General features: G+C 39.1%; 1 protein-coding gene across 3 annotated transcripts in view; it reads left to right on the top strand.

Annotated features, from left to right (window-relative positions):
- Positions 1-14,249, top strand: part of ANO8 (anoctamin 8) — a 170,507-nt gene that overhangs the window by 77,473 nt on the left and 78,785 nt on the right. For all 3 annotated transcript variants that reach the window (XM_040320489.1, XM_040320475.1, XM_040320480.1), the window contains exons 2-4: positions 7,051-7,161; positions 7,261-7,393; positions 12,576-12,714. In XM_040320489.1, the coding sequence (XP_040176423.1) occupies positions 7,051-7,161; positions 7,261-7,393; positions 12,576-12,714 (383 nt within the window). The remainder of the gene's footprint in view (positions 1-7,050; positions 7,162-7,260; positions 7,394-12,575; positions 12,715-14,249) is intronic.

Here is a 14,249-nt window from a genome sequence, read left to right as displayed (position 1 = left end):
TAGGTATTTTATCTGGTTCAAATAATTACTTCAAATTATTTTTGGAGAATATCGCAGGTTATTCTAATGTGTAACCTCAAAGTAGTGATGTGTCCTATAAGTGCACAAATCCAAATAATGGATGCAGGAAAGTTGTAAAAATCCACAATTGATATATAAAAATAAAAAATATAAAAAAAAAAAAAAAAAAAAAAAATATATATATATGTAAGAAAACAATGTAGTATTTCCCAGAACACTGTGTAGTAATTCAGGGACTAGCCCTTATATTGACTAAATAAATAAGTTTTATAAATAAATTAGTAGTGCATAATCCAGGACACTGTGCAGGCCAGAAGGATACCGTGCGCTAGGACCTATAGTGTAGATCAGCTCTGACAAGGAGCGTGTTTTTAAAAAAACTGTGTTAAGAAAAAATGAATAAAAAGTAACAGAAATAATTGTGACCAGCTAACACCGTCGTTAGGTTATGAACCAAAAATGTGTGCAGGGCAACAATGGGTTAATAAATATATGTGCCGTCCCTCAGTAGGGCTCTGTGAAAGAAGTATATTTAAAAAATATATGTGCTATTATGTGGTGAAGATCCAAAAGATGAAATGAAAAAAGACAGCATCAATAACCAAATGATCAGAATAAAAACTGGATTATAACGTCCAAGCTAAACCATAAAATTAGTATAGATAGACTGCAATCCCTCACTGGGTAGTTGCTACAAGTTCTCTTGATTAGCCAGGGTCCCAAGGACCAATCAAAGGTTCGATATAGAAACAATGTATCACTAATGACAGAGTGCATATAGAAGGAAAAAGCAAATTGGTGACTTCATGTGGTTTTCTTCTTGATGGATTTTAGCGTGACTTTTGTGCTCCCCCTGCTGGGTCCCCACTCACCAGATGTTGGTACCCCTAAGGGCAAAAGGCAATGGTGGTGGTACCTCGTTGTTTTTTGTTGTGCTGGTTAGTATTTCTCAGATGCAGGAAATTTCCTTATCACCTCTCCAGAGGGGGGGAGGAAGAGAATCCAGTCAGCTTCCAGGTGTCCCGAGGGTAACAATCAGAAAAGAGAAAAAAAGAGAGTCCACATAGTGTGACACTGTGTTTTGCAAGAAAAAAGACCACCGTCTTTATTTAAAAATGTATATCCATATGTCTAACTGCTGTTTAGGGGTTGTTTGACAATCCAACCACCTATCCCAACCACTCAAGGGATGGATATAAGTATCAGCAGGATATAGGTTTAAAAAAACGTATCCATAAAACAAATAAAATTAAAATTAAACTGAAAAAAATAATAATAAAAAAACAGGACCGTTCAGAGGAACAAAGTTACAAAAATGGAGATGAGCCACAAAGGCACAATTAGCCCTGCTATTGCTTATGCTCACGAGCTGGTATGCGAGGCCTGTGTCTCACGATGACCGCCGTGCAAGCAGCGTTCGTGGCTTTTCGTTCAGGCAGATCGCGGCTCGGGGGATAATGCTGCAGTCAGCTGAGAGGGCGTGCGTACGTGTGTGCTTGCGTCTGGGTCACCTCTGACCCAGACGCAAGCACACACGTACGCACGCCCTCTCAGCTGACTGCAGCATTATCCCCCGAGCCGCGATCTGCCTGAACGAAAAGCCACGAACGCTGCTTGCACGGCGGTCATCGTGAGACACAGGCCTCGCATACCAGCTCGTGAGCATAAGCAATAGCAGGGCTAATTGTGCCTTTGTGGCTCATCTCCATTTTTGTAACTTTGTTCCTCTGAACGGTCCTGTTTTTTTATTATTATTTTTTTCAGTTTAATTTTAATTTTATTTGTTTTATGGATACGTTTTTTTAAACCTATATCCTGCTGATACTTATATCCATCCCTTGAGTGGTTGGGATAGGTGGTTGGATTGTCAAACAACCCCTAAACAGCAGTTAGACATATGGATATACATTTTTAAATAAAGACGGTGGTCTTTTTTCTTGCAAAACACAGTGTCACACTATGTGGACTCTCTTTTTTTCTCTTTTCTGATTGTTACCCTCGGGACACCTGGAAGCTGACTGGATTCTCTTCCTCCCCCCCTCTGGAGAGGTGATAAGGAAATTTCCTGCATCTGAGAAATACTAACCAGCACAACAAAAAACAACGAGGTACCACCACCATTGCCTTTTGCCCTTAGGGGTACCAACATCTGGTGAGTGGGGACCCAGCAGGGGGAGCACAAAAGTCACGCTAAAATCCATCAAGAAGAAAACCACATGAAGTCACCAATTTGCTTTTTCCTTCTATATGCACTCTGTCATTAGTGATACATTGTTTCTATATCGAACCTTTGATTGGTCCTTGGGACCCTGGCTAATCAAGAGAACTTGTAGCAACTACCCAGTGAGGGATTGCAGTCTATCTATACTAATTTTATGGTTTAGCTTGGACGTTATAATCCAGTTTTTATTCTGATCATTTGGTTATTGATGCTGTCTTTTTTCATTTCATCTTTTGGATCTTCACCACATAATAGCACATATATTTTTTAAATATACTTCTTTCACAGAGCCCTACTGAGGGACGGCACATATATTTATTAACCCATTGTTGCCCTGCACACATTTTTGGTTCATAACCTAACGACGGTGTTAGCTGGTCACAATTATTTCTGTTACTTTTTATTCATTTTTTCTTAACACAGTTTTTTTAAAAACACGCTCCTTGTCAGAGCTGATCTACACTATAGGTCCTAGCGCACGGTATCCTTCTGGCCTGCACAGTGTCCTGGATTATGCACTACTAATTTATTTATTTATAAAACTTATTTATTTAGTCAATATAAGGGCTAGTCCCTGAATTACTACACAGTGTTCTGGGAAATACTACATTGTTTTCTTACATATATATATATTTTTTTTTTTTTTTTTTTTTATATTTTTTATTTTTATATATCAATTGTGGATTTTTACAACTTTCCTGCATCCATTATTTGGATTTGTGCACTTATAGGACACATCACTACTTTGAGGTTACACATTAGAATAACCTGCGATATTCTCCAAAAATAATTTGAAGTAATTATTTGAACCAGATAAAATACCTAGGATATTATCAGAAAAATTTTTTAATTTAAAGGCTGCCCTCTCACCCTCTGGATATATATACATTATTCTCACTGGAAGAACCAATATACCATTGGGTCACCAGTGTTGATTAAAAGCATTAATCGGGGGTAGCACCTGGACGTTTGGACACAATAACGTGCGGGCCTAGGAGACCCATTCCCATTGGTCTCTCCTAGTAACTGAAGCTCCCCTACAAATATTTTGCGACACATAGGATATCTTTTGGACATTTAACAACCAGCATAAGCAGCGCCACCATCCCTCAATCCAACTTTCCACTGTTTTGTATTGCACTGCTTTGTTGAATGCTTTATTTCTATAAATAAAGACTTTGAAAAATAAAATACTGCAAAAGAGTGGTCAGCTGAACACCTCAAGTTTAAGTTAACTTAAAGAGTTAAAATAGATTCAAATGAATTGGTGTGAAAAAAATGTAATAATAAAAAAAACTTCCATCAGCCTTGCACCCCCTCTCCCTTTTTTACTATCTCTTCATCTCCTTCCTCCAGATACCAAGATAACACTTTGTGGAGCTTAAAAGGAAATCATTTGGCCTTTTTAGTTCTTGCCTTGTTTAAATAAAATTGTAAAATCATATGTTACATTGGTTGGACTGTTTTGATGCTGTTTGAACCATGTGTGTGCACTTATATGAAATCTTAAATAAAGAACGCTGGTCTTGAAACCAGGTTACATTTGTGGGACACAGCAGTTCCCCACAGCCTTTCCTTGTGGCTCCCCAATCTAGAGTAAGATGAATCTCCTCCGAGATATTCTACACTCTACAGTGTCAGGCTGCTAGGAATTCTGGATTAATATTCTTCTTCTGAAAAAAAACGTAGAAAATGAAATAGAATCCTTCAGGGTGGATTTGATTTAAAGGAGAAATCCAGCTTGAGCTAATTTGGTTGGGCTTCTCCTATGGGTCACAGGAGTGCAATTCGTTTTCAGGAGAGAACGTTCTGAAGTCCGCTCTCTGCTGACCTCACCAGGATCAGTCCTCACTGCGTCATCCCGACTTCCGAAGTTGGGATGCGCCAGGTGCCTGGACTGATGGCAGTCTCAGCCTCTCAGCGAGCCGCTGAGACAGCCGCTCCCTGCCCCTCCACAGCTCTGGAAGGTGAGAGAACTGAGCCATCGGCTTTGTTCAATCGCTTCGTTCTCCGTGCAGAGACATCGAGGGACAGATGCAGCATCGTTCTGATGCTGCATCCACCTAGGCAAGTATGAATGGGCAATAAAAGTCCCATACTTTTCTTTTAAATCAAGTCAATTTTCAATCATAATTTGAATCACTAGTAAAAAGGCTTGATTTAAATCATAATTTTTAAAGAGCGACTGTCATCTCTGTCCTGCAGTGGATCTTCCTGTGACCTGCTGTTGACTCACCGGCAGTCCTATTCACTTTAATAGGATGGCTGGTGATGCGGCAGTGACACAACAAGGAGAGGGACGTGGTGCAGCAGGTGAGTGGATATCCGCTAACAGGTGCTGCCATGATGGATCTGACATGACAGGTGCTCTTTAAATGTAAGGACTCATTCTTGCTAGTAATTAGAATATTTAACATTTGCAAACGATGAAGGTTTCCCATTTAGAATAATAAGCTGTCAGGTTAGTAAAACGGCAATATTAGAACCAATTCAATCATACAGTTTGTAGTGTACATAGTCTTACAAAACAATGGGATACAGGAATATTGCTGAAATTTGTTTTATCTCATGGTTACTGTGAAATTCTGTGAATGCATCAATGCAGTGCATGTTATCTCAGCTTGCAGAGCTTGGAGTCATTGAATGAGTTTACCAAAAATTTAAATATTGCAGCATATACAGCCTCATGCTGTATAACTAGGCTCCATTTCATATTGAATAAACAAAAAAAAACCCAGCCATACTCCGCAGTACCCAGCCATACTCCGCCTCTGTATGTGGCCAGGCTGTGGAAGTCTTCCACATGTGGTATGGCCATACTCAGGAGTAGGAGAATCTATTTTGGGGTTTCATTTTTGTTATGTACATGGTGTGTGTTAGAAATATTGTATGAATGGACAACTTTGTGTAAAATAAAAAAAAAAAATGCGTTTTAATTTTCTTTCCACATTTTCCAAAAACATTTAGAAAAAAATGACATGTTCAAAAGACTCATTATGCATCATAGATAATACATTGGGGTGTTTTCTTTCCAAAATGGGGTATATTTGGGGCGTTTCCATTGTCCTGGTGCTCCAGGGCCTTCAAAAGTGTAAGAGGTAGTCAGGAAATTAGATGTGTAATTTATGCTCCTAGAACCCCTGATGGCGCTTCCTACATGTTGGGCCTCTGTATGTGGCCACGCTGTGTAAAAGTCTCACACATGTGGTATCGCCATACTCAGGAGGAATAGCAGAATGTGTTTTGGGGTGTAATTTGTGGTATGCATATGCTGTGTGTGAGAAATAACCTGCTAATATGCCAATTTTGTGAAAAAGAAAAAAAAAAATCTTGATTTTTGCAAAGAATTGTGGGGAAAAATTACAGCTTCAAAAAACTCACCATGCCTCTTACTAAATACATTGGAATGTCTACTTTTCAAAAAGGGGTCATTTGGGGGGTATTTGTACTTTTCTGGCATGTAAGGGCTCTTTCACACATACGGACAAACGGTCCGTTTATTGCAAGTCCGTTTACGGACTTGTAATGAAGCCCTATGGGATTGCAGACGTTGGCGTATGATGCATCTGCTAACGTCCGCAACCATCCGCTTTTGCGGACAGAAAGAAAACCCTATTTTTCTTCCGTCCGGCGGAACAGATTCATCCGATTTCCCATAGGGGAGAGCGGAGGAGAGACATGGCGGTCTCTGCACAGTGTGTGGGGACTGCCCTGTCCGCCGACAGCTCAGTGGGGATTTACGGAGAAATCCCCGCTGAGCCAAACGGGCTAACGGAGCGGATCAATTACGGATCCGCTCTGTGTGAAAGAGCCCTTAGGGTCTCAAGAAATTAGATAGGCCGTCAGTACTTCAGGTGTGATCAATTTTCAGAGATTGGCACCATAGCTTGTGGACTCTAACTTTCACAAATACCAAGTAATATCCACCAATTTGGGTTATTTTTACCAAAGATATGTAGCAGTATAAATTTTGGCCAAAATTTATGAAGAAAAATTAATAATTTGCTAAATTTTATAACCAAAACCAAGAAAAATGCATATTTTTTTACAGAATTTTCAGTCTTTTTTCTTTTATAGCGCAAAAAAAAAAAAAAAACAACGGTGATTAAATACCACCAAAAGTAAGCTCTATTTGTGTAAAAAAAAAAGGACAAAAATTATATATAGTTAGTGTTGCATGACAGAGTAATTGTCATTCAAATTGTGAGAGCACAGAAAGCTGAAAATTGGTCTGGTTAGGAAGGGTGTTTAAGTGCCCAGTGGTCAAGTGGTTAAAAAAAAGAATTTGGGGAACCTTTAAAACGACTTTCTATTAATACATTAAACACATATTAGACCAGCAAAATGCATATTAGTAATAGTAAATGTCACTTTACAGCTTTCCATTAGATAAAATATATGCAGATGAGAACAACATCAATTAGCAACAGACTAATTTGAGTTCTAATGACAGATTGCTTGAAATGCAAATCATTGTAAAAGAGGAAACTAAAAGGCTATTTAATTGCTATGCATATTAGTGTGTCACACTTAAAATTCTGTTTAGCAGTGTGTTCAGTATTTTAGCTTGGGTGATGATCTCTTGGAGTGAGAACATTAAATCTGTATAATGCTTTCTGTTACTAGAAAGTTTGTTCTATAGCCTTAGGAAACAGGTAATCTGAGGCTAATGACATTAATACAGATATGTAACGGCTTCTGTTTGCTCTAGTAAGTTGAATAAAAGCAATGCGCAAAACGACTAGTACTGAGTCGTCTTCCTTTTTTTTCTTAAAAATAATCATTGACTGCGTTCTTCGTTTCAACAGATAAACTTTTTGGAAAGCGCCTCCTCCAAGCTGGCAGGTACATCACATCACATAAATCCTGGATGAGAACGGTCCCCACTGAAAATTGTGATGTGGTCATGACATTTGCAGGTATGTTCTACAATTTTTTTCCACAAAGCTTTTTAAAATCGGGATATTTTTCATGAAGTCATGATGTGATTTTGCTGGTTACTTTTTATGTGCTTCCAGACACAACAGATGATCACACACTGCTCTGGCTGCTGAATCATGTGCGACTGGGAATCCCTGAGCTAATAATGCAGATCCGTCATCACCGACATACCCGAATCTATGCCTTTTTTGTTACAGCAACATATGAAAAGTATGTTTCTTAAAAATATCCACTATGGCAAGTTAAAAAATTACTTTTTGGCAAAGCTGCTGCATTCAGTTTTAAAGGGTGTTTATTTGTACTTTAAAATCTATGTTGCTGAAAAGAGAAGCTTCTGGATGGGACCAGTATTAAAACCTGGATGGTTTGAAAGCTAAGCTAGTTGACTTTTTTAGTTGTGGACCTTTTTATTCTTTCTTTCTTAAATGTAATCAGGGTCAGAAACGGTACAGTGCAAAAGGTAAAAACTTCTTCAAGGGGTTGTGCAGGCATTGTGTGGTAAAAATTGATTGTCCCTTTTTTTATTATTTTTATTTTATTTTTAACATTCTACTTTATGCTAAATCTACATGGCTATTGCAAATACAATAAAAAACAACCCATAACATCCAGGTAATTACAAGATCTTCTTAAAGTTACTGGAAAACCTTTTCTCTATATTTAAAATTTAGCCTATCCATCTTCAAACCTACTTTTCTGTTTTAGAGCCTTAAAACCCAAGGCCACATTTAAAAAATCTGGAAATATACATGATATTACTTTATTCGAGGTACCTTTCTCTTCTTAACCAATCTTTTCATCAAATATTTTAATGTGATCAATATTATCCAAACTTTCATCACTTTCCTGGGAAGTAAGTAGAAACCCAATCTCTCATTCTTCTTCTTTTTTTTTTTTTTATGTTGATTTTATAAGTCTTCCCATTAAACCACTTAACCAACCAACAATTCTATTCCAATGCCTTTTTACCCTTTCTACAGGCACAGAGCACATGGTTTCGATTTAGAGTAGGGCCCCACACTTAAACAGTGACAGGTATGATCACCCTTCTACCCTTAGAGCAACTGGCTGTAGAAATAAAGGCCCTATTGATAAATTTCAGATTTACTTCTTGGAGATCAGGTCCACTTATCATTTTACAAACCTTAAAGGAGTTGTAAAGGAAAAAAATGTTTTGCCTAAAATTAATGTCTGCAAGGTAGACAAACAGAATAGTGTAACGATTCTGTTAAAAAACGAGTAAATACATATTAAATTCCTTCATCTATATCACCTCCGGCAGTCTAGTTTCTGTTCTCTCATTCACTTCCTGGTTTGCTGCGCTTGTTCATGTAAGAACTACATTTCCCAGTATGCATTGCGGACCTCCTTGAAGTCTCTAACATGTAGAGAGCGTCCTGCCACACAGATGTAGTTCCCAGGAGGGGGCGAGCACGTCACTGACCACTGCAGTAAAGCCTCCCATCACGGTGGTCAGTAAAATCAGACAAGCAGGAAGTGAACAGAACAGAGAAGAAATAGAGCAACTTCTGAGCAAAAACGAACAGTGAGGAAGTGAAAAGAGGAATGTCTGCAGGTAAAGGATGCTTATTATGAAAAAAAATTCCTTTACAACCCCTTTAAAGGCACACTAAAGAGAATTTTTTTTAAAATAACAAACATGGTATACTTGCCTCCACTGTGCAGCTTGTTTTGCACAGAGTGGCCCCGAACCTGGTCTTCTGGGGTCCCTCGGCGGCTGTCTCGGCTCCTCCTGCGCTGCTTTTAATTGACCAATGAATGCTCGGATGTTTTTTCACCTTGATGCATAGAATGCGTTAAGGTGAAAAAACATATACCTTTACAACCCCTTTAAAGCCTTCCTCTATCAGTTCCACTAAGTGTCTCTTCTTGAGTAATCCAGTCCTCTGCTCTACAAAAAACAGTCAATATGCACTTATTGGGATTTTTTTTTACCAAAGACATGTAGCAGAATACATTTTGGCCAAAATTTCTAAGAAATTAGATTTTTTTTTTTGTTTTTTACATTTTTATGGGATATGTTTTTTTTTTATTGGTATTTTTAAGTTTATATAAAAAAATACCACCAAAATAAATCTCTATTTGTGTGGGAAAAAAAAGGATACAAATTTCATTTGGGTACAGCATTGCATAGCAATTGTTGGTTAAAGTAGTACAGTGCCACATAGCACAAAATAGCCTGGTCATACAAATCTAATTGTACAAACTCTGTTTAACTCCACTAGAGTTACCAAAACTGTGTAATATGAGGACAAATGTAAACAACCAATTAAATTTGTATCAAATCAGACAGGCCTTTTCACTATATAGTTGATGGTAGATCTACCAGCAAGTGCACCATGGCTTGCTACTATTTAAAATATGTTACAATGTTACAGGGGTGGGGAAGGACTTTGTTTTCAAATGCCTACAGTAAACCCTGGTTCACACCTGTGCTTCTGCTTCTTCATGCGTTTTTGTGTGTTTTCACATGCATCTGTGTATTTTTCATGCATTGCAGTGCGTTTTCATGTTTTTTGGTTTTGGGCCAATGACCAGCTATATTGGCATAGTGATAATAGAGCAAAACTGTATGCAGATGTCATTTAAATAAGCATCCATTTGCATATGCATTAAAGTTATGTCCAAAAGAAACATACGTTTGCTTTCTTTCTATGTGGAAAAGTAATTTAACTGTCCTGATCTTTGTAAAGTCCAGGGGCAGTGTCCTGCCATGCCCTCTCATGTTAGGTGCAGTCTTTGTAGGTGGTGTTGGATAGGTCATAGAGAAAATGTCTTGCTCATTATGTGCAGCCAGTAGAGTAGATGTTGCCGGATGGAGGTGTCTTGTTGTCATGCTTCAAAACTCACTAAAGATGCATCAAAATGTTTGTATGCGTCCATTGAGCGTATTGACTCAGAATTGCACTATCCTGCACCAAAGAAACACATGTAGCTCTTCCAAAATTGCACTGCAGGAAAGTGCATTGATGTGAATGGGGCTCCATAGAATAGAATGAGAAATTACATCTTGTGCCTTGTGTTTCAGTAAACACACAAAACAAAAGGCACAGGTGTGAACGGAGCCTGAGGTGCAGTTTGACCACTCACCTAAGGGCAAAAAATAAAACAATAAATCCTACCTATTGGCTTTCTTTCTTTTCAAGTGGACACTGAGCACATTATGGCCCAAGCACTTGGGGGCCCCCAAAATTTGTAGGGGGTTGAGATCTTTTTATAACCACTTCCCACCCGCCATATAGCAATATGACGTGTGCAAAGCGGTTGCATTATCCTGACTGAACGTCATATGGCGTTGAGCAGAATAAGCCGCCAGTGTGCATGCGCCAATCGGTGGTGTGTCAGTCTGACACACCGCATCTCGGATCCTGGTAAAGAGCCTCTGACGTAGGCTCTATACCACGCCATATATTGGCTTCTCCACTCTTACTGACAGGCGCGAGTAGAGGAGAACTCATCTGATGCTCTCCTGAAAGGGGGTGTGCACTGATTTATCGGTGGACACCCCCAGGACCACCAGGGATTGCACACCCATGACCACCAGTTATGCCGATCAGTGCCAATAGGGATGGCACTGTGCCCATCAGTGATGCCTGCCAGTCCCCCCGATCAGTGCTGCCTATCGGTGCCCATCAGTGCTGCATATAAGAAAATGTACTTATTTACAAAGTTTTGTAACCGAAACAAAGAAAAACTGTTTTATTTTCGGTCTATTTTTATTTGTATTGCAAAAAAAATAAAAAAAACGTGCAGAGGTGATCAAATGCCACCAAAATAAAGCTCTATTTGTGTGAAAAAAATGAATAAACATTTTGCATGACCGCGCAATTGTCATTTTAAAATGGGATAACGCTGAAACAGGGACAGGAAGGTGTATAAGTGCCCTATATTGAAGTCCATTTTTCTTATTTTATATAGGTAAAAGGGATTTAAAATATATATACAGTACAGACCAAAAGTTTGGACACACCTTCTCATTCAAAGAGTTTTCTTTATTTTCATGACTATGAAAATTGTAGATTCACACTGAAGGCATAAAAACTATGAATTAACACATGTGGAATTATACATAACAAAAAAGTGTGAAACAACTGAAAATATATTTCATATTCTAGGTTCTTCAAAGTAGCCACCTTTTGCTTTGATTACTGCTTGGCACACTCTTAGCATTCTCTTGATGAGCTTCAAGAGGTAGTCACCTGGCGCAGCACCCCATCACTCTCCTTATTGGTCAAATAGCCCTTACACAGCCTGGAGGTGTGTTTGGGGTCATTGTCCTGTTGAAAAATAAATGATGGTCCAACTAAACGCAAACCGGATGGAACAGCATGCCGCTGCAAGATGCTGTGGTAGCCATGCTGGTTCAGTATGCCTTCAATTTTGCATAAATCCCCAACATTGTCACCAGCAAAGCACCCCCACACCATCACACCTCCTCCTCCATGCTTCACGGTGGGAACCAGGCATGTAGAGTCCATCCGTTCACCTTTTCTGCGTCGCACAAAGACACGGGGGTTGGAACCAAAGATCTCAAGTTTGGACTCATCAGACCAAAGCACAGATTTCCACTGGTCTAATGTCCATTCCTTGTGTTCTTTAGCCCAAGCAAGTCTCTTCTGCTTGTTGCCTTTCTTTAGCAGTGGTTTCCTAGCAGATATTCTACCATGAAGGCCTGATTCACACAGTCTCCTCTTACCAGTTCTAGAGATGTGTCTGCTGCAAAAGGTGGCTACTTTGAAGAACCTAGAATATGAAATATATTTTCAGTTGTTTCACACTATATTATATATATATATATATATATATATATATATATATATATATATAAATATATAATTTTTGTATTTTTTTTTACAGAACGGTAATCATTTTCACACAAGTAGGGTTGCTGCTTTGAAATGGTAACTATTTATAAAGGGAACAGTGTAGGTTTAATTAGCCTTAGCTAGAATTTTACTTAATATAAATCTTGTTTTTGTCTGAAAAGTGTTCTGGTGTGTGTCATCTTTGCTGGCTCCAGTATCTTTGCGATTTTCACTATTTTTGACATCTGCTATAAGAGGTTGATTTGAAAGGCGGCTTGCTAGACATCTTTTACTTGCAAAATATAAATCTGGTAAATCAGATGCTTGCTTTTTGTTGAATTCCTATTTCCAGTACACACCTCCCACAATTTACCACTTTTTCTACATGAATATTGACCACGCCAATCCCATTTATACATACAATTAGTTTCCTATGTCTCCATCCAACTTTATTTCAGTTTGAAGTGATGCCTTTGTAAAGTTATGTGCTAGAATGTATGTGTGCATATGTTGCTCCCTGAGTACTGCCTCAAATTTTTTTTTCCCCCATGTTTTACCTTTTGCAGTTTGCTCCGCGGTGCGGAGGAGATTGGTCTGCGTAAGAATATTAAAGCGGAGTTTGGTGGTGGAACGCGTGCTTTTTCCTGTGAAGAGGACTATATTTATCAAAACATTGAAAATGAGCTGAACTTTTTCACATCTCAGGTAATTATTTCTGTTGTACAATGTATGAGAAATATTTGGTGTATGTGTCATAATTGCTTTTTGTATTTATTTCATAGACCTATTTTATTCTTGGAATCGCTAATGAAAGAGCTGTAACCCATAGAAACAAAGAAGAAATCATCTTACTGATCTGACTGCATTGTTAATAAAGGTGTTCTAATCCCTTACGGTTTTCACCTTAATGCATTCTATGCATTGAGGTGAAAAACCTTTTGTGCTGCAGCACCCCCCCCCTCCCCCTTTTTCTTACCTGAACTCGATCGTTCCAGCGATGGGGACGAGCAGAGCAGCTCCAGCCACTGTCTCGGGTCCTCATTGGATAGATTGATAGCAGCAGGAGCCATTGGCTCCCGCTGCTGCCAATTAAATCCAGTGACCCAGAGGGCGGGGCCGAGTCCTGCTGTCTGTGTCAATGGACGTAACTGCAGGACTCTGAAGCACGTCTGCACGAGTGCCCCCATGGAAAGTGGCTCTGCGTGGGGGCACTCGAGAAGAGGAGGGGCACGCTGCGGGGAGACCCAAGAAAAGGAGGATCGGGGGCCACACTTGCACAGGTAGACATGACACTGAGTATAGACATGTTTGATTGTTTTTTTTTTTTTTTTTTTAAATTATAAAAAAAGAATCTTTACAATCATTTTAAGTTTAATTGGATGCTATGGGTTGGGTTACTGCACTTACAATATCATCATTGCTCTTATAATGCATTGATGATTATGCTCTCTTGAGTACATTTCATCTCTTCATAATTAAGAAATGGTTCTAGCAATGACCGTTACAATAAATAGTAGTGTGAACATTTGAATGTCAGCAAGAACTTTGTCCTGCAGCACAGAAACCAAACTGTACTGTTGTGAAGTGTACTTCTATACGGCTTGGGAGTCAAATCTATGGTTTAATGATTCTGATATAAAGAAAACAATCACTGCAATGTGCTGCGCTGGCACAACACATTGCAGCATGCATTAGGTGCTAGCATATATGTGTTTTTTGCTATGCATTATGCACTGAATGAGCCCCAAGTGTCATTAAGTCATACTTTCATCTACAATGAAGCTAGTTGCTTTAAAACGAACACTGGTGAGAGTGGAATAAATGGCAAATGTGTTTGTATTGTTAAAGTATATCTATATGTAAAATGTAAAATCATATATATTCATTTTCATATTGTATTTCAATTATTTCTAGCTTGCTCCTATTAATCTGAACAATCTCTTGAAATTTGTAAACTGACTTTGTGAAGATCCCCACCCATTTACTTCCTTGAATTCTGCGTCAGAAGCTTTTGTTATTCTAATATTTAATATATGCTTATTCAGGGGTCGACAAAATCCGTGCGCCAGGTCGCAATTGCGACAAGAAATTGTGACCTGGTGCCGGCGGCGGCCGGTAATTGAGGCCGCGGCCTCAATTACCGGCTGCCGCGATCGCGCGGCGGGTGAGGTGGGGGTGCACGGAGGCACAGGATCCTGTGTCTCCGTGCGCCCCCACCTCCCGCGGCGGGCCCGCGACGG

Source organism: Rana temporaria, chromosome 1, assembly GCF_905171775.1.
Source record: "Rana temporaria chromosome 1, aRanTem1.1, whole genome shotgun sequence".
NCBI lineage: Eukaryota > Metazoa > Chordata > Amphibia > Anura > Ranidae > Rana > Rana temporaria.
This window is presented reverse-complemented; position numbering and strand designations above follow the sequence as displayed.